A 19,128-nucleotide genomic window follows, 5' to 3' on the forward strand; every position below is an offset into this window, starting at 1 on the left:
TATCTCTTCAAATCCATAGCTCATCATTCGGTGGTTAGGGAATTGCGACATCTTTTGAAATTTGTCATCAGCACTCCAACCTTCCGAAGGGATATAGAATTATTAATCACGACCGCGGCACATCTCCTCTCGTGGCGTGCTTCGTACATCTAATAGATAATCGTCTTTATAATCACATTGGCTCTTTGTTATTTATAAGAGAGCTTCGATCGCCTGTTTGAATCATATATCCTCATCCTAAAAGTAAAACTTATAGCTTAAATTTGATATCATTTTAAGAACGTCTAGGCACTTACAACTTTAGCAACTAAAACTAGTAACAATGTCTTCCAAATTCTTCGCCGTCGTCGCCGGTGCTGGCCCCGGAACTGGTAAGTCCTTCGCGCCAGCAGAATACGGCTCAGCACCTGCTAATCCCTACTAGGCAGAGCAACTGCTATTCGATTCTCCAAGGCCTACCCAGTAGTCCTCATTACCCGTAACCCTGAGAACTTTCAGGGCACAGTAGCCGAGATTAACAACGCTGGAGGTAAGGCAATTGGTATCAGCGCGGATGCCTCGGACGTCAAGTCGCTAGACTCAGCCTTCGAGACGATTGCGAAGGAGTTACCAGGTCTGAAGCTTGCCGCCGCTATCTTCAACGTTGGCGGCAATCTTAACAGGAAGCCATTCCTTGAGCTGACTGCCGACGATTTTGACGCCGCTCTTGGTGCCAATGCGTATGCATATCTTAATATCAAACTTGATATACTCAAATTGAACTAAAATATCTCATAGGCGGGGTCTCTTCAACTTCGCTCAGAAGACTGTTCCTCTACTCCTAGAATCAGTGCCTATCTCGGAGCACCCCCCTACCCTGATCATCACAGGCGCGACTGCCTCCATCAGGGGCTCATATCTATGGTCTGTGGCGGCGGCTGGCATGTTCGCCCGACGAGCTCTTGGTCAGTCCCTGGCGCGCGAGTTTGGACCTAAGGGTATACATGTAGCGCATGCTATCGTAGATGGTGTTATTGATATCCCGAGGACGACTCACTATACCGTGAACAATGGCGCTGAGGATGGAAAGATCAGAGCCGATGCGGTTAGTATTGTAGATTTTAGGATGCTGATTTTATTGCTAACTTTGAGACAGATCGCCGAAAGCTACTGGGGCCTACACACTCAACACCGTTCTGCGTTCACACAAGAAATTGATATACGACCCTATGTCGAGAAGTTTTAAACCTCATTATTTGGTAAGAGAGTAAGAGCAGGGGCTGCAATGGGATCTTGAGGAACTACCTGGGGATTTGAAGTGTTGATAACTACATCAAGACGTTGTATCATGCGCCTTTGAATCTAGAAGCTGGTAGCTTCGATGAGAGATAGGAATTATCCAACGCTACGTTCTCTTAATAAATCAGCAATTAAATGCCTTAATATGCCGACGAAGTGAATGTGCACCGGAGTAACTATATTGATGGCGAGACATCGTGTCTGAAGAATTATATATAATATGCTTCTTATTTCAACCAATCTGACCTCGCATAGCCCTATAAACACAAGCCAGAAGACTAAACCCGCTGATCCCGAAGAATCCCCACCATCCCGCAGATATTGGGAGACCAGTGATGGCTCAATCAATACGGGATTTGCTGTGGCCCAGACGGGATATTCTTGGCTTGTTAGAATGCCGTTTTCCCTGACCCGTCGCTTATCTCGAGTACCCATCTTTGCGATGGTATTCTCTTTTCCTAAGATCTTTTGCTCCGTTATATCTCACCACTTTGAGGGTATAGATCTCAGGCGCCTGCGGCGACTGCTGTGCCATCGCCGGTATCCGGAGGCTGGTATGGACCCGCAGAGTAACCCGCCGCTGCGGCTAAGCGATCGGCTTCTTTCTTATCCCGAATAGCTTGTGTTTCTTGCCTTAGCCTCTCCAAATTCCAGGCATCATCTTCGTCGTCGTCGTCGTCGTCTTCTTCGGACTCGTCTTCGCCATATCTCCAGTTGCCACTTTCGAACAGAGCACGACCGGTCGATTCCTTGGCTTTCCGGGCTTGTTCTTCGGCGGCCTTCTTGTCTAATCGCTCCTTCTTCCACTTTGCGAAAGTCTCTGGGGTGACGGGAGTAAGCGTTCCAGTAAGTTTGTGCCTTTCTGATTCTAAGAAATCTTCGAGAGTAAGAGTCTTGAGAGGAGATTTGTCCATAAGGGCTTTCTCAGCCGCGCGCTGTTCTTTTGTCTTAAGTACGAAGCTAAAACGATGAGGTTAGATAAATCACGAAAACGTAGCGGAGGGGAAATCTTACCCTGGTGGAAGCGCATGTCTATACTTGCAGTCGTCACCTCCGTTTGGACATTTCCAGAACCAACCGTATTTTCCATCTTCGATTGCTTCAATGAAGAACTTGCAGACCTTGTCGGTAGTGGTGACTTGGTTACCCTTTTTGGAGAGTACTACCTTTCGTAACTTCTCTTCATCCCAATCATCGGACGTCTCCTGCTTCTTCTTCTCTTCCTCCTCTGCTCGGCCATCGGTGTACAAATTCTTCTTCTCGGTCTTTCGTTCAACTGATAGGTCGTGTGCGAATTTACATTTCTTCCCCTTTTCGCAATTGCCTTTCTTGAAGAAGATACAGACAACAGTCTTGGGATCGACACCAAAGGGGACCTTTTGAATTTGGGCTGGCTTATTTAGGAGAGCTTCGGTTTCTCGCTTGGCGTCCTCGGCGGCCTTCTTCTCTCGGGCGCGTGCTTCTTTTTCGGCTTGCTTCTTTTTCTCTTCCGCACTACCTCCGGCCTTGGCTGACGCTTGAATCTGTTTGATATGTTTTTGGGCAACTGAACCCTTCTTATTTTTCATACCAAAGGTCTTGTCTTCGGCAGCCTTGGAGGCAGAAGGCTTCTTGCCTTTGGGGTCTTCCTTTTTCTTTGGAGGCATTCTGTCAGGTAGTGGGGCGTTTTATAATTCGGCGGCGAGTACGATTCTCGGGGTTGTAGGATATTAAGATTATCGGGAGAGGCTTCTAATTGCCCAACTAAAGTATATGCTTAGACGTTGGAGCAATTAGATGTCGCAATATTGAAAAGGTTTGTAGGAATAGACGGGTTGTAAGAGCGATGCAATTACTTCACTAAATTAAGAACGCTAGCGGTAGAGTTAGTGGGCTATATTGTCGCCTCGGCGGGGTCCAGTAAAATAGAATTCCGAGGCTACGTCACATGATCAAAACGCTGTCTTAGTCAGGAACAGGGTCCACTTCAGCCACAAACGCAAAGGTACGTACCTAACAAAGGTTACGTATTCCCTGCGCCTGCGAAAGCTGCAACATAGAATTGGGAAGCTCCAAACTGGCCTCAATTCTGAATTTCTCCAAATGTGAACGTGGAAAAGAATCAAACTTACCACACACCATCCCGACACTCCTTTTACGTTCATCGCACTCCTTGTACAATATCAATTGTGACAACAAGGCGTCGCAGGTGCATACAGTACGTATTGTGCATTCATATAAGCTAACAAAGACAACCCAGACAGTTAACATCCATCTCCTAGTTAGATCCTCCGCCCCAACCGATATACCACTCCGTTTCTCTGCGCTTCTTCCACCATGATCTCCGACGACGACTTGTACTCGCTCGCCATCTTCCTTGGCTCGGTGGCCATGGTTCTCATTGTGTTGTACCATTTCTTCGAGGTCAATTCACGCGAGGACAGCGCACTCGCTGAGAAAGCTGCCAAATCGACACCGGCGCAACAACCTGCAGCAGTTGGGAAACAATCAGGCACGACAAAATGACAGGAGACGGACCGTACCAAAGGACACGGGCGTTTTCATAGATCTGGGCCGGTTACGAAGAGTGCAAAGTCATAATCATGACCGGCGTTTAGTATAGTGATATGGAAGCAAAACACGCACATAAAATACACCCAAAGTGCCTATGAGCTGGAAGTGCTCTCCAATCGAGCAATGTGGTGGACGTCAACTCGACATCTATGAGTGGGTAATTCTGGAAGATGGATTAAAGTTATAAGGAAATCATTGCCACAACTTCCCAAGGCCTAAATGTTGATTGCTTCTATATGTGGTCTTATAGTCACCCCATAAACAATAAAATTGAGTAGGCCCAATCATGTTCAACTTGCACAGAACCACGCATTCACTTGGGGTTCTTTATGTTGGCAAGAATAACGTAGGCTTAGCTGCGAAAGAATCAAACTAAGGCGCCAATAACATGCCAATATCGTTTCAGGTCTAGGTCCACATTGTAGCATTCTCTATTTTCGGTAGCCGATTGTTGAAGAAGTATAGTTGAATTGGATGCTATTCGCCTGTAAATCGCAACCTAAAGTCACTGTATACAGTACTGCGCTTGCCTATTTTGGGTTGCTCTGGGTAAAAGGGTGGATATGTAGGTACTTTTTAGCACTGGTCTAAATCAGGCAACCGTGCGCCACATAGTGGAGAATTCCCAGTTGCGGTCGCACCTGGAGTCGGTGGCTCACAGTGCCGGGGCGACTCATTGTTTTTTCCCACTCAATCTCTCTCGCGCTTCCCTCCTTGATTTCCCTTTTAGACTGCGACTCTTTCTCAAACCGAGACTTCTCCTGCCATCTCTCTCTCCCACTCCATCAACATCAACCCACTCCCAATCCAGTCTTCTCTTCACCCATCTTCTACTGAGGAGAATTCTTCAATAATATTTATTTTCGCTTATTTATTTCTCCCAGCTGCATCCAACTTCGTCAGCCATATCTACCTCGTCGTTAAAGAATCGCGAGACAGATTTTTTCTTCCATCCACGCCTCCACTCACAACACTCAACAAATCAAAACCTTTCGCCGTCTTACTTCCCCTTGCAACGCGCATAGAACTAGCGCCTTGTTAGACCGTCGCGAAGTCATCAAGCATTCACTTGCGTTGATACATCAATCGAGCTGTACGCCTTTGCGCTCGTACTTAAAACGCCACCCGTTGGGCCGATTCCACCTTCAGCCTGATATTTCGACGCGCCCGTTCAGCGTGTATTCTTCATACCATACAACCCATCCCGATAATAATCAGTCATAATACAAATCAACATGTCTGGAAAACTTGACCAGTCCCTTGACGAGATCGTCTCGACTCAGCGTCGCGCTGCTGGCGGCCGTCGCCGCGTTCCCCGCCGTTCGGCAGGACGAGCTACCACTGCAGCACCCGTCGGCGGCGTTCAAAAGACGTCCAAGCCGCCTCGTGCCGCCGCGACGAAGCAAGTTCCCGCTAAGGCAGGCGGTGGCAACGGAGAGAGCAAGGTTGTTGTTAGCAACTTGGTAAGTCATCATCTCAGATTCGATACTCGCTTTCGCGCAGACCTGCTAACAATATTACAGCCGAAAGATGTGAACGAGGGCCAGATAAAGGTATGTTTCCTAAGGCTTTCGCCTGCGGAATTTCGTCGACATCTTCCTTGACCCGTACGCTCGTAACTTTATGCGATCGAAATGATTATCCTCTTACCCGAAGGTGGTTCACTATGGCCAGCTCAGAGCCGTCAGATTGCCTAGTCTCCTCCCTTGACCGCGTATACTTTTAATACCGCAGAAGCGTCGGGAGTCGAGCTATCGTCGCTACGCGCCAATATTGTTGACCCTCTGGTAGGCTTGGCAACCCTCCAATGCAGGCTACAATGCGCAGACGTATATGGGCTATATAGATCTTGACGAGCATGATATCTCCGAATAGCGAGACTGTCTTTATTGGCGCAACATCCCTCTATAGGACAATTACAACCCAGCGAGCATAGCAGTGAGCAACAGCATTACAGCGCACAATAAGTAAAGACTTCCATCGATATCTCCAGGTATTGGTATTATTGGTCATACGGTGGGCTTAGCAAGGTGTGCCCTTTAATGCGTCGTCTTGAACAGAGGCGGCATTTTTACACTAGACACGGATTGAGGGTAACTTTGCAGAACGAAGATAGTGTTTTTTTTAGAGTCGCATCTTTTCTGCAAAGGACTTTGACCTAGTCACGATGGAGTCGATACTAGTTATGATGGCGGGTGGTTGCCATTCGGGGGCTATTTATTTCCAGCTGGGGTCGACGCTGATCCACTAACGCTCACTGCATGCTCGTTGATGTTGATTTACCTTCGGATGCTTACCATGGACGAATATCTGTCGGCTAGGATTCTTCGGTGGTGTCGATATTGCTTACCATTCTACGCGAACGTCGAATGGATTTTATGAGACTAACATTCGTGCCCTCCATAGGAGTATTTTTCGACATCAGTTGGACCCATCAAGCGTGTGGAGCTCTCATACGGACCGAATAGTGTCAGCCGTGGGATCGCTACAGTTACCTTCGCCAAGCCCGATGGTGCTAGCAGAGCGTTCAACGCCTTGAACGGCCTTCTTGTTGACAACAGACCCATCAAGGTTAGTCCCCATTCAATCTAATTACCTTACTTAGTTTACTAATATCTCATAGATCGAAATTGTCGTTAGCGCTGCCAAGGCCGCCGAAATTGCGCCTCCCGCAAAGACTCTCACTGAGCGTATTACCCAACCCAAGGCTCAGCCGAAGTCTGCCGCGAACGATAAGAAAAAGGAAGCCGCCGGAAAGGCTGCTGGTGCTGGTGCTGGTACTCGCGGCCGCAAGCGACGCCCTGCTCGTAACGGCCGCCCTACCAAAAAGACGGCTGAAGAACTCGATTCTGAGATGGCTGACTACTTTGACGCCAACAACCAGAGTGAGAACACCAATGGCGGTGCCCCCGCTCCCGCTGCCACAAACGGTGACGCAGCTATGGAGGACGACATTCTAGTATGTGCACCTGAATTGACAACTAGTATTCACTTTGCTAACCACAATGTAGTAAACGGATTGCTTGGACATAATTGAGACTGGATCGGGGATGAGGGTGCCAAATTGCATCTGCTCTTATTGATTGCTTGTGCCATAACATGGCGCTCTCTTTCCTTTTTTCTTTGCTACTGAGATAGGGAGTGCGACATGAGGGGTGGACCACACGTTTCTATTCCGGTCCGGATGGGGGTCAGTCGGTCGGTCATTTGGCTTCGCTTTAAGTCGCCAATCGAGATGAGATGCATGCACGATAGGTTTCTCCAGATAGTTGCTTAATAAGGCAGGGTAATACACATGGCACTTCCCCTGGAATTTTCCCTATTTCTTTCCCGAATTCGTGAATCAGATGGCTGTTGCTGGATAGAGGCGCTATGGTGTTGTCTTGGGGCTAGCACACTTCTAAGCTTAGATATAGAAGCGTCCTATGCGTAAATATTTTGATACACCTAAATGAATCAATCAAAATTATTAAACGTCATTTACAAATTCACTGACAATATATCCCTGCCGTTTTAGCGTGGGATCTTCAAGCATCTCACTCTTCTCGGCATTACGTGCCTAAGCGTATTTTCAACGCCGCGTTCACGCAGAAATGGCACGTATACCCGGTTGAGTATGGATTCAACCCCTAGCCCATCCTTCAGGTATAACATGTGACGTCACTAAGCAATACGCTGGGACGAATTAAATATAAAAAAAAAAGAAATGTTCATTTGTTCGTTAATAAGTATCTTCTATAGGACCCCGTGTTGCTAGACTATAAACCTCCTAACCCCCATTTTCTGTCTTGTCTAGATAGGTCATAATGAGATCCACCATCCCATTCCTGTGTAAAATATGTCAATGGCTGGCATATGTTCTCGTTATTGTTGCTTGTTAGCAACATCTAATCTATTCGGAGTACTTCTTGAATCTGTAGACTTGTTAGATACCGTATTTTATAACTTAGCTAAGGAGTAGGCTCACTTGTTGACGACACGTTCAATACCATCACAGCCCATTCTTAGGACATCCATCTTGGGGCCATACGAAAACCGGACGACTATTGTAAAATATTAGTAACTATATAATAGGAAGGATATAGAGATCGCTTACAGTGGTGGCAAGGGCTGTCGAATAAGTCTCGGCGGCGAGAGGGGTTCAAGTCGAAGAAGATACCAGGCACAACGATAACCTTCTCTTCTAAGCAGGCCTGGAAGAAGTTTAGACCGTCGGAGATAGGGCCGGGAAGACCCTCAAGGTTGAGCCAAAGGTAGAATGTGCTGTCCGGCACGTACTTAATCACGAAGCCCATGTCTCGTAGGCGCTTAACTACGTAGTCTCGCTTGTCCTATAAAGAAAGGACGTCAGTTAAACACCAGAAATGGTGATGTTCCCAAGGACTGCCTACTCTGAAGTGATGCTGAAGAGCTTCCATCTCTGTGCGGACAAGGGAAGGCTCCAACATGGGGATAGCTGCTTCTTGGAAGGGAGCGTTAGCTCCACCATCAAGGTACGAACCGCAAGAACCGATACTATTAATATTATATTAGTTCGTTTATTTCTAAGGCCATAGCGCACAGCTCGAACTCACGCCTTGATGAATTCCTTGGGTCCTAGAATCCAGGCAATACGCCATCCAGGAAGTCGGAATCGCTTGGTGAGTCCATCAATGATGAGAACATCATCTTCGTCCACGTCTTCGATGTTTTCGGCGGCTGAGATCGTGGTACCGTCACAATTGCTGGTGTAGTTGTAACCAGAATAGAACTCATCGCTAACTAAGGTCGCACGTCCACGGCAAATATCCTGAATTTCAGCCAATTCGGGGTTGGCTACCACTCTTCCGGTCGGGTTGCGGGGGTTCGAGGTAATAATGACTGAAGTTCCTCGAGCGATTTCTTTCGCGATGACATCTGGGTGAATGTGATATCCATCTTCCTCGGAAAGCGGTGTTGGGATTGCGGCGAACTACTAGCTGTTAGGTGTATTCTATGCCAGGACCAGTACACATTATCTTACGTTCTTGAAGAGGGACAACATCTCATTGTAAGCAGTATAGTCGGGGATGAAGAAACCGACATAAGCGTTGTTGAGGACAGCGGCGATACGGATCAGACCTGCTCTTCCACCGGGAACAATGGCGACGTTCTCCCATGAGTACTGGCTTTCCTTTCCCTGGCGATGCATCTCGTTGTACATTCTGGCGACAGCAGCGCGCAGAGGCTTGATACCAGCAGTGGGGCCATATTCTCTAAGAGCGACGGAGACGTCTATCGTGTGGGGGCGCTCAAAGCAACCCTCAATGTCGTCTTCAACCTCGGGAGCACCCTGGCCAAGATTGGCCCACTTCTCGGGTTCCTCGAGGAATCCATATTCGGAAGCGCGCTCGGTACACCATACGACACCGGTGGAGGCACGCGATGCGTCTAAGCCGGCGTGAGGAAGATGACCCGGGTTTGCGGCACGGAATTGACGGTGGATTTTAGAGCTCGTCTCTGCCAAGGCTGTCAATAATTGTAATTACGTCTAGACCGAGACATGCTGCGGTAATAGCATGAGGGCCACGTTTGCCAAGAGCCAAGGCCGCCACAAGTTGTATATCAGACCGGACACAAGAACAGAACCGTGCTGTTCTTGGCGGTATTACGACATGAAGATCCGGGGAAGAACGGTTGTAGAATTATTAAAATACCATACCATTAGCACTTGGGTCACCGATACTAAATCTTCTTCGCGGGACACCAGTGTTCCTATTCCTATTGTTGGGTTTTAGTAAGAATTGACATTTTCTTATCACGCATTGAAGCTGCAGAATATTTTCTGGTACATCGCCGTAGGGCATGCGATGTGTGATAAGAGAGCCAATGACGGAGGTTTGGGTATCAGCTTACATGGAGAACTTGCGATTATTGAACGACATCTCGGCGACTTGATTTGTCTAAGCCTAATGGTGGGATGGTAAGTAAAATGAAAGGGTGGAGGGGAGAGTAGGTAGGGTAGAATTTACTCAACTAAAAACGCCAATTATCCAGAGGGACGGTCTTGCTTTTTAAATAAAAGAAAGCTGGCAGGGTCGCGCAGGATAGGTACAGCTTAAGAAATAAAAAAAGAATGGTAAAGGGGGGGTTAGAAGAGGATGATATCGCGATGGTTGTCGGTGTGCCCTTTGGGCTCGAAATGCAAAGTGGGGTACGACAAAAGAGGAACGTCGTCCTAGCGGGTTCCAAGGTTGGGTGGATCGCTAGAAAGTTGAAGTCATGGGATGCGGGCCGGTGATCAATCAAGCTTACATCCAATGTTAGGCCTCAGATTGAAGAATTTAAGTGCAGGAAATAAGAAAAAAATTATTCACACCTACATTATGTACATATGAATTCAGGCAAGACAGGGCTGGGCTTGGTTTGGTTTGCAGGTGCGTAAGGTTACGACAAACAGTACCTTCCTTGTACTGCATGTATCTCCCTGAGGTGTGTGCGAAGCAAGACCGGTTTATCGGCAAGTACGATGATGACCTATCAGATGAAATACGTGCGTGCGTACCTAACATAATGTATGTATTTAAAATTTAATGTTCAAATTCACGAATGTTTGTATTCATCTCATCAACTGAGTTAGATCTATGCCTAATTGTATACTCAATCGCATATTACAAGGCACTGGCGCGACAGAAAAATTTGTCAATTCGAAAATAAAATCTGCATCAGGACTTGAAATCGCGGAATGAGACATTGATCTGGATCTACTTATGTACCCGTACGTATGTATGCTACCCGACAGTATGCATAATAAGGGGGGGGCAAGGTAGGATTCCCAGACTCCAGTTACACTACATCTTCGCTTCTTTGCTTCCATTGCACATCTACATGTATACAGTAAGTGGTACCTGTAGATGAACATGCTTTTTATATTCGTACGTGGGTGCAATTCTGAAACCTCAAGGTGGAAGAAACCGGGACTCATATTGCTAAACGACAATATCCCTACGTGGCTTGCCTATCTCCATATTAAATGGTCTATCCGGCCGCCGAAGGGACGAGAGTCCGCGAGTAAAACAGCATCCGTGTTCCGTATTCGTGCCACCGGGAGATGTCTCATAGCTCCAATTTCCTACCTAAGTGCCTACATATGCAGGTATTTACATATATGTATATGTATTGCCTTCCCTACTTGTTTCCCTGCAGTGAGTTGGTAGTAATTTATTCCAAGGTGAACATCTCGATCAAGGGTGTATTTTCATATCAAATAGTTTCATCCGTTTATTACCTGTCTAAAAAGTAAGGTAGCTGGTGGTGGATCTGTATTTTTGTATTTCCTAGGCTGACTAAGTTGTCTCAAACGGTTTTCGTAAAGGAACCTGTTGTGATCAACTGTTAGGTGAGGGGCAGAAGAGCTGCTCCTCATCGGAGTTTCCGTTTAGCACTACCGTGTTAAGGCGAATCAGTGAACATCTTACGTACACTCACATAGAATTACGTAAGGTAGACCAGTGCCCCGCGATTGAAGGGATGAACCTTTGTACGTACCTACTATGACGGGATAAAAACTGACCCCTCAAAACTACAGGCGGTAACGGACGGCACAAATAGTCTAACGCGTTACAAAGTCAATTAACGCGTCCCTTAGTCCTTGGCATTATAACCTTTTTGTCTTTGCCAGTAAACTCTATTCACTATCAGCAATTACGGATGAATAATTTCGGCGACCCTACCAACATCACAAAAGCATAACACGAAATTTTGCGAAAATGGCTCTAATAGTTGACAAACACCGACCGCGTTCTCTCGATTCACTTACCTACCATTCTGAGCTGTCCGAGAGGCTTCGATCCTTAGTATGTGGTCCTAACCCCTATGACCTCTTTGACATGTTAGCTAACAATCCATGCCACAGGCGCAAAGCGGCGATTTTCCTCATCTATTAGTATACGGCCCCTCCGGTGCGGGCAAGAAAACTCGTATCGTCGCAACCCTCAAAGAACTTTACGGCCCCGGTGTCGAGAAGATCAAAATCGATGCTCGAGTTTTCCAAACGACTAGTAGTCGCAAATTGGAATTCAACATCGTAGCCTCCGTCTACCATCTCGAGATTACACCGTCCGATGTTGGAAACTATGATCGAGTCGTCGTACAAGATCTACTGAAAGAAGTCGCCCAGACCCAACAAGTGGACCAATCAGCCAAACAAAAGTTCAAGGTTGTCGTTATCAATGAAGCAGACCATCTAACACGAGATGCCCAGGCAGCTTTGAGAAGAACTATGGAGAAATATAGTCCAAACCTTCGATTAATACTCTTGGCCAACAGCACAGCCAACATCATCGCCCCTATTCGAAGTCGAACGCTCCTCGTAAGGGTGGCTGCGCCAACAGTCGACGAGATTGCAAACGTACTTGCAGATTCTGCCAAGAAAGAAGGTTGGCCTGTTGTTAAGGGACTGCATAAGAGAATTGCTGAAGAGAGTGGACGGAATCTAAGAAGGGCGTTATTGATGTACGAGGCAGTACATGCTCAGAAGTGCGTTCGTCCTTGCGAGTTTGCGCCGTACCCTAGCTAACAAACCCCAGTGAGAAAGTTACTGACGACACGCCTATTCCGCCCCCTGATTGGGAAGCATTGATCGCACAAATTGCCAAGGAGATTATGGAAGAACACTCACCAGCACGCATCTTGCAAGTTCGATCGAAACTATACGATCTGCTTACACATTGCATTCCTCCCACCACGATACTCAAAATCCTTACATTCAAACTTATCCCGATGATCGATGACGACTTGAAATACGAAGTCATCAAATGGTCCGCTTTCTACGAACACCGAATAAGAACAGGAACCAAGGTCATCTTCCATCTAGAGGCTTTCGTTGCCAAGTTCATGCGTATAATCGAGATGTATTTGATGAGCATGGACATGTGAATGGATTGAGTTGTCGACTGTCGACGGAATGAATAATGTATATCAACATAGAGCTTATGGAGTAACGGATGTTTTATAGCTACATGGTCGGAGGCCTACTGTAGCTCACTTCGCAGATACTAATGATATCCGAATTGGCAACTTATTATTCTAATAGATTGTAAAGTCTAGAGAAGCCGTGATTGGACGAATCCGAAAACCTATCTCTTGCCAAGATGTATGGGAATTATCGGAATCATATCAACACCGATCTTTTTCCATCTTCTCAATGAATTCGGAAGCATAACTAACGATATGGTCTCCGAAAGGCCGAATTGATCCCGGCCCGCATTAGACGTCATCGTCCGATGGTCGCATCCGGCAATGGGCATGAAGTTAACCGAGTTCCGGGAGCTTGGATACAGAACGGAGCTGTGGTGGAGCATGAGGCTCTAAGCTCGCATAGGCATAACCGCGACCATACAGAATGCGTATTGATACCTCGGCTAGGGGGAAGTTTAGAGTTTATGTAGCTTCATCATAGCGTGTTCGTTTTAGACGAATTTATGGGACGATGTTGCTATATGTACCTAAGTACCTCCCCCAATTTGGAGATTCCTTCACAAGTATGGTTCGAGCCGAAAACATCCCATAGGGAAGAAGTGTAGGTATAGATCGAAGGAAGGTATCTGATTGATGCTTTTGGAATCCTGATTCAGATATGGTAATGTGGCTAACCCAAGAAGGAAGAAATATTAGTCTCCCCCGCAATCCCATCAACCAGAATCGAGTTGTTCTAGACAAGGGCGGAAGGAAGCTTGGCAAAATAGGTGACGACATACGTCGCAACGGAGGACAGGGGCTAAATGATAAGTAAAGTCCGGATCGGATATTCTAATGATAGGATATCATTTACTAATAAGTAGAAGAGCACCATTATTGAGTATTTAAGTGAAGATTAAAAATTCCTAAGGCTTCGATTGGATCCTTTCGGATGAGCACGAGGTCAACGGAGCTGCGGAGATTTGGTGATGTTTAGTGTACGGCTTGGCTGCAAGGAGCTGGGGTAAGTCGAAGTACGTAGAAGTGGGATGCGGGGTTGAGGGGCGAGACATAGAGGGTTCGTCCTTTGAGCTTTTGGGCGCTTGGTCAGGGTTAGGCGATCATTCGACTAATAGAATTGTAGGATCACAAACTAAAAGACAATAATCACGACACCGAAGGGAAATGAATTGTTGTATGTACATTCTATACATTGTATAAGTCTTTCATACCACATTAGCCCTATAGTTACATCTAAGTGACATGCCCTATTCATGCTTGTTGATAGACGTCTATCCCTATTCTGAATAAGCCAACAAACAAATATTTTAAAACAGACCCTTGAGTAAGGTGCATAGTCTTAGTCTCTTTTCTACGCCCTAGCAAACCGTTATATGTAATTTCCACCATCACACCGGGAACGAAAAGAAGAGGCTTGGGCCGTTCCCCTGCAGGATTCTCCATCTAGAATCAACCAACTGCAGAGGTGGTCCAGTATACCGGTAAAATAGATAGAACGGTTCCTTTGTCTTCTCAAGATATCCCACCCGGTGTCCGTGATAAGTAGTATGTAATCTTACACCGTAATCTCTTTTTAAGAGGGGCGAGTTACACAAGTCGTCGGGCTTTGCTCTCGATGATGTTGGCTTATAGGCTCATATGGCCTACGTGCGCGCATACACCCTAGCCCGAACAGCTGGGTATAGTACATAAAACCCCGTTCCAACTTATCTGCACATTCGTCTGCGCGGTACGACCAACCGGTCCAAAGGGTGCTGCGGCCTAGAGCTATCACTAGCCCATCCTACTACCTATCTACATATTGCTACGTAGTATGATAATCTAGGAGGGTGTGAGTTCGATACCGACCTGCGTGCGTCAAGAGTCAGGTGAAACTGCATTTAATAATTTGCGGGCTATGTTGGGCATGGCTAGTTGTATTTCGTACGTAGGACTAGAAGAGTTGGCGTTAGAAGGTTCCATGGTTTTAGTCTAGAATGGTTATACAATACACATGGCCATGGTCATGGAGAAAAAGAGAAAAGAGTACGGGGTTTAGATACATGCATACCTGAGATATAGTTCAAACGGTCGAGCGGAAGAGAGAGAAATAGCCCCACATGGCGTTCACAAACCCCGGTCCGAGTCGGCGAATCCCCAACGAACCTATCCAGTCCAGTGCTACAGGTATCAGATTACCTATAATCTGGGCTGGCTGGGTATTGACTAGCGCATTTAGCACCTAATGTATGTAGGGTAGGTCACGCTTTTAGGGGCTAAAGGTGAGCTGCCTAAGGGCCGTAGCTGCGTAGTTGCCCACTTTGTGCCCGCAGAAGTACCCCATCGTACTTTGCGTGCCACCTGCCGTACCAGGAACTGCATATGTGGATGTACAGTACAATGCAAGCGTGGATGCTATGTAGTGCTACGTCCCGCGCCTACCCATTTCTCCCAATATTTTTGCCGTAATACAAAAAGTGCCTCGCCCTCGTCACCAATATTTGGGCTTGACCCGGTCGTCATTGCTCTTTGTCTTCCTTCCTTCGTCTTTATCGCTCTTATAGCTTCGGATCGGAGCTGGGGCAGTTGCTACGCTATTCAGCTACACTTATATAAATAATACCAGCTCATTGCTTTGCGCAAATTATATAGCTCCAATCCCTATCCTTTTCTCTTGCTTGGGACTTTCTTCCTACCTAAATTATTAGTAACCCCGCAGTGTCTCAACGATCAAAACCAACACAACCACACGTTACTACCACCAAGAACAAATCACCACCATCAGTCATACCCCCCATCGTCACTATGGCCGACCAAGCCAAGGCTCCAGTGGTCGCTGAAGCCCATCTGGTTGATACCTATCGTGAGAACCCCCAACCAGATGATATCCAAGAATATTAAGTAAAGCTTATCCAATGCTAACTTGACTCGAAATAGACCCCCCGCAAAAGATGCTTGACAGTAAGATATAACTCATTCGTGGAGTTTTTACGCCTCCGATATGTGAGGGTTACACAGTATAGATGAAGCTAACACAAGCTTAGAGCATCCCAGTAAACCCCATCTTAGTGGTAAGACAAATATGCACTTTTGCTTTTTGGCATGCAAGAATACGAGTTTTAATATGTGATAGGTCTCGAGGAGTACCAACAATTATACAAGGAATCCATTACCGAGCCTGAAAAGTTCTTTAGTAGAACGGCTAGAGAATTATTAACATGGCAACGAGACTTCGAGACTGTTCGTACCGGATCTTTGACCAATGGTGACGTTGCTTGGTTTCCTGAAGGCCAACTGAATGCTTCATACAACCTGGTCGACAGACATGCCTTCAAAGACCCTGACAGAGTCGCAATCATCTACGAGGCTGATGAGCCCAATGAGGGTCGAAATTTGACTTATAGCGAGCTCCTCCGAGAGGTTAGCAAGGTCGCATACGTCCTCAAGAAGATGGGCGTTCGAAAGGGAGACACTGTCGCCATTTACCTACCTATGATTCCCGAAGCTATCATTGCTTTCCTCGCGGTTATCCGTATTGGTGCTATCCACTCTGTCGTTTTCGCCGGTTTCTCAGCCGACTCGCTACGTGACCGTGTTATCGACGCCCAATCCAAGGTGGTCATCACCACAGATGAAGGAAAGCGAGGTGGCAAGCTCATTGGTACCAAGAAGATTGTTGACGACGCGCTCAAGCAATGCCCGGGTGTCACAGGCGTACTTGTTTACAAGCGCACCGGTGCTGACATTCCCTGGACTCCTGGCCGAGATCTGTGGTGGCACGAAGAGGTCGAGAAGTGGCCTTCTTACATCGCTCCTGAAGTAGTGAACTCCGAGGACCCTCTCTTCCTACTATATACATCAGGTTCGACAGGCAAGCCGAAGGGCGTTATGCACACAACTGCTGGATATCTACTAGGTGCCGCTTTGACCGGTAAATACGTGTTCGATATTCACGACGGGGACCGATACTTCTGTGGTGGAGATGTTGGTTGGATTACCGGCCACACATACGTCGTCTATGCGCCTTTACTCCTCGGTGTCTCCACGGTTGTCTTTGAGGGAACCCCTGCTTACCCGAACTTCTCACGATACTGGGACATCATCGCAAAGCACGAAGTTACTCAGTTCTATGTTGCACCAACAGCATTGAGATTATTAAAACGTGCTGGTGATGACTTTGTTAAGGCCCACATGCCAAAGCTGAGAGTCCTGGGCTCTGTAGGTGAGCCTATTGCTGCTGAAGTTTGGAAGTGGTACTTCGAAGTTGTAGGCAAAGAGGAGGCACAGATTGTCGACGTAAGTGCAATTGGACCTTGTTTATGGGGTCACTGTTTCTAACTGAGAGCAGACTTACTGGCAAACCGAGACTGGCTCAAATGTAATTACTCCTTTAGCGGGAGTAACACCGACGAAACCGGGAAGTGCATCTCTGCCTTTCTTCGGCATAGAGCCTGCTATTATTGACCCTGTATCCGGCGAGGAAATCCACGGGAACGATGTTGAGGGTGTGCTAGCTTTCAAGCAGCCATGGCCTAGCATGGCCCGCACCGTCTGGGGTGCGCATAAGAGATATATGGAGACCTACCTAAATGTCTATAAGGGTTATTATGTGAGTTTACGGCACGGAACTATTTCCCCACACTTACTAATAAGTCTTAGTTCACCGGAGACGGAGCTGGCCGAGATCACGAAGGCTTCTACTGGATCCGAGGACGAGTAGACGACGTGGTAAATGTTAGTGGTCACCGTTTATCAACTGCGGAAATCGAAGCCGCCCTAATTGAGCACCATTCCGTGGCCGAAGCCGCCGTAGTGGGCGTTGCCGATGAACTTACTGGACAAGCGGTCAACGCGTTTGTGGCAATCAAGAACGTTAGCGAGGCTTCGGATGCCTTACGGAAGGAATTCATCCTGCAAGTACGGAAGAGTATCGGACCATTTGCCGCACCCAAAGCGGTATTCATTGTACCCGATCTTCCCAAGACGCGAAGTGGCAAGATTATGCGCCGCATCTTGAGAAAGATCCTAGCCGGTGAGGAAGATCAATTGGGTGACATAACAACGGTTAGTTTCCGCGACTTGTCTTTCATACCCCTTGAAAATTGAATGCTGATGCCTTTACGATAGCTCTCCGACCCGTCTGTGGTTGACAAGATCATTACTACCGTCCACGAAGCAAGAAAGAAGTAAATAGTAAGAAGTTGATTCCGATACGGATTTCTGATACCATTCTGTTTTAGATGTGGGGAGGTTTGGAACGTGACTGGCGACAGCAGGGCTTGAGTGGTCATAATTAGTCCTTCAACAAAGTGTGTTCATAGTAGCACGAGATTTCCACATCCCGTTCCGGTCAACCCTAATTTGCCTTGGGTATTGTAGCTGAACAGCTCCCCGGCGAAGAGTTGAGGAATAGCCTCTATATAAATGATGCATTATTTGGATTGCTCAAAATTAGCTAGTTGCAAATGAAGGGGGTAGTAGGCTATTGTTCATTAATAAAGCAGTCGTATGAAAGAAACAATATCAGCCACAGAATACTGAAGTGCCCACCTTACTATTCGGGAAAGATTGTGCGCACGTATATTCCGGCGGGAATGTGGCGCAATTCAAGATCGTCTCACTGCACATAAATACAGAATAGGAAAAATGTGCAGTCGAGCATCTACCAAAAGATCTTGATAGAAAAGAGCCAAGATAGAAAGACGCGTCATGACCGCTACTTATACATGATGAGCATTCGCAATCAAGCCTCCTTGGCAGACGTCTTAAACATGGAATCCGCGTTAGCGTTGATAATATGTCAAATCCCATAGTTTTAAGGGGAAAAGTAAATACAGCGCTATTTAAGAGACATTGCGAAATAACTGCGTGCTCTAACATCTAAAGGATAAGGCTGTTGGTACTACGTATACATACGATCTGCAAGAACCCGACAGGTCCGGCGGGTGGCCGCCGAGACAATTGACAGATTGTATTCTCTTTGTCATCTTATTAATGTAAACAACATGCTCGGGTAATAATGCACCGGAATTTCCACATATTTCAACTCCGAAGATTGGTACGGACAGCCCTCTGAAACGGAACGAGAAGCTCGAACGTATAATTATAACACACGGACTGGATGAACGGGTGTATAAATAGAGAAATAAGAGCCGGGGTTGTTTCGCCGCAGGGTCTGATCAACCCGTGTATTCGTTAACGCATTGATGGTATAACGGTGTTCCGGTTCCTAGATTGCTAGATCTTCGTAATTCTTTTTTTTTTTTTTTTTTTACTAACGTGTAAAGTTTGTGTAGCATATTACTGCTGATGAATATATGTGTTTCTGGTGACGAAGTCGATGAAATAGATGAAGTGGGAAATATCTCATTCGTATTTGAA

At 46.7% G+C, this 19,128-nt stretch overlaps 7 protein-coding genes across 7 annotated transcripts; 5 read left to right on the forward strand and 2 right to left on the reverse strand.

Moving 5' to 3' along the window:
- Positions 1 to 171: 171 nt before the first annotated feature.
- Positions 172 to 1,362, forward strand: F4822DRAFT_261798 (NAD(P)-binding protein). Its single transcript, XM_051454584.1, has 4 exons — positions 172 to 371; positions 425 to 719; positions 778 to 1,084; positions 1,136 to 1,362. The coding sequence occupies exons 1-4, from the start codon at positions 323 to 325 to the stop codon at positions 1,223 to 1,225; spliced, it is 741 nt and encodes a 246-aa protein (XP_051314677.1). The 5' UTR covers positions 172 to 322; the 3' UTR covers positions 1,226 to 1,362.
- A 61-nt stretch (positions 1,363 to 1,423) lies between these two features.
- F4822DRAFT_404327 (uncharacterized protein) lies at positions 1,424 to 3,195 on the reverse strand. The gene is made up of 2 exons (XM_051458190.1): positions 2,293 to 3,195; positions 1,424 to 2,238 (listed from the first exon to the last, which is right to left on the reverse strand). Exons 1-2 carry the CDS (start codon positions 2,922 to 2,924, stop codon positions 1,785 to 1,787), a joined length of 1,086 nt encoding a protein of 361 aa, XP_051314678.1. The 5' UTR covers positions 2,925 to 3,195; the 3' UTR covers positions 1,424 to 1,784.
- A 107-nt stretch (positions 3,196 to 3,302) lies between these two features.
- Positions 3,303 to 4,285, forward strand: F4822DRAFT_404328 (Oligosaccaryltransferase-domain-containing protein). Its single transcript, XM_051458191.1, has 2 exons — positions 3,303 to 3,475; positions 3,540 to 4,285. Exon 2 carries the CDS (start codon positions 3,595 to 3,597, stop codon positions 3,781 to 3,783), a length of 189 nt encoding a protein of 62 aa, XP_051314679.1. The 5' UTR covers positions 3,303 to 3,475; positions 3,540 to 3,594; the 3' UTR covers positions 3,784 to 4,285.
- A 591-nt stretch (positions 4,286 to 4,876) lies between these two features.
- Positions 4,877 to 7,323, forward strand: F4822DRAFT_261839 (uncharacterized protein). Its single transcript, XM_051454585.1, has 6 exons — positions 4,877 to 5,294; positions 5,355 to 5,384; positions 5,488 to 5,490; positions 6,241 to 6,402; positions 6,455 to 6,790; positions 6,843 to 7,323. The coding sequence occupies exons 1-6, from the start codon at positions 5,067 to 5,069 to the stop codon at positions 6,843 to 6,845; spliced, it is 762 nt and encodes a 253-aa protein (XP_051314680.1). The 5' UTR covers positions 4,877 to 5,066; the 3' UTR covers positions 6,846 to 7,323.
- A 200-nt stretch (positions 7,324 to 7,523) lies between these two features.
- On the reverse strand, positions 7,524 to 10,172 carry F4822DRAFT_404334 (PLP-dependent transferase). Its single transcript, XM_051458192.1, has 8 exons — positions 9,706 to 10,172; positions 9,512 to 9,570; positions 8,834 to 9,309; positions 8,406 to 8,782; positions 8,223 to 8,346; positions 7,928 to 8,162; positions 7,799 to 7,874; positions 7,524 to 7,745 (listed from the first exon to the last, which is right to left on the reverse strand). The coding sequence occupies exons 1-8, from the start codon at positions 9,732 to 9,734 to the stop codon at positions 7,724 to 7,726; spliced, it is 1,398 nt and encodes a 465-aa protein (XP_051314681.1). The 5' UTR covers positions 9,735 to 10,172; the 3' UTR covers positions 7,524 to 7,723.
- Positions 10,173 to 10,980: 808 nt separating this feature from the next.
- On the forward strand, positions 10,981 to 12,872 carry F4822DRAFT_404343 (P-loop containing nucleoside triphosphate hydrolase protein). Its single transcript, XM_051458193.1, has 3 exons — positions 10,981 to 11,645; positions 11,705 to 12,327; positions 12,378 to 12,872. Exons 1-3 carry the CDS (start codon positions 11,559 to 11,561, stop codon positions 12,724 to 12,726), a joined length of 1,059 nt encoding a protein of 352 aa, XP_051314682.1. The 5' UTR covers positions 10,981 to 11,558; the 3' UTR covers positions 12,727 to 12,872.
- Positions 12,873 to 15,460: 2,588 nt separating this feature from the next.
- Positions 15,461 to 18,104, forward strand: F4822DRAFT_261991 (uncharacterized protein). The gene is made up of 7 exons (XM_051454586.1): positions 15,461 to 15,610; positions 15,685 to 15,708; positions 15,792 to 15,818; positions 15,881 to 17,043; positions 17,096 to 17,356; positions 17,407 to 17,811; positions 17,875 to 18,104. Exons 1-7 carry the CDS (start codon positions 15,553 to 15,555, stop codon positions 17,935 to 17,937), a joined length of 2,001 nt encoding a protein of 666 aa, XP_051314683.1. The 5' UTR covers positions 15,461 to 15,552; the 3' UTR covers positions 17,938 to 18,104.
- The last annotated feature ends 1,024 nt before the right edge of the window (positions 18,105 to 19,128 follow it).

This window comes from Hypoxylon trugodes (genome assembly GCF_022578975.1).
Source record: "Hypoxylon trugodes strain CBS 135444 unplaced genomic scaffold F4822scaffold_5, whole genome shotgun sequence".
Lineage (NCBI taxonomy): Eukaryota > Fungi > Ascomycota > Sordariomycetes > Xylariales > Hypoxylaceae > Hypoxylon > Hypoxylon trugodes.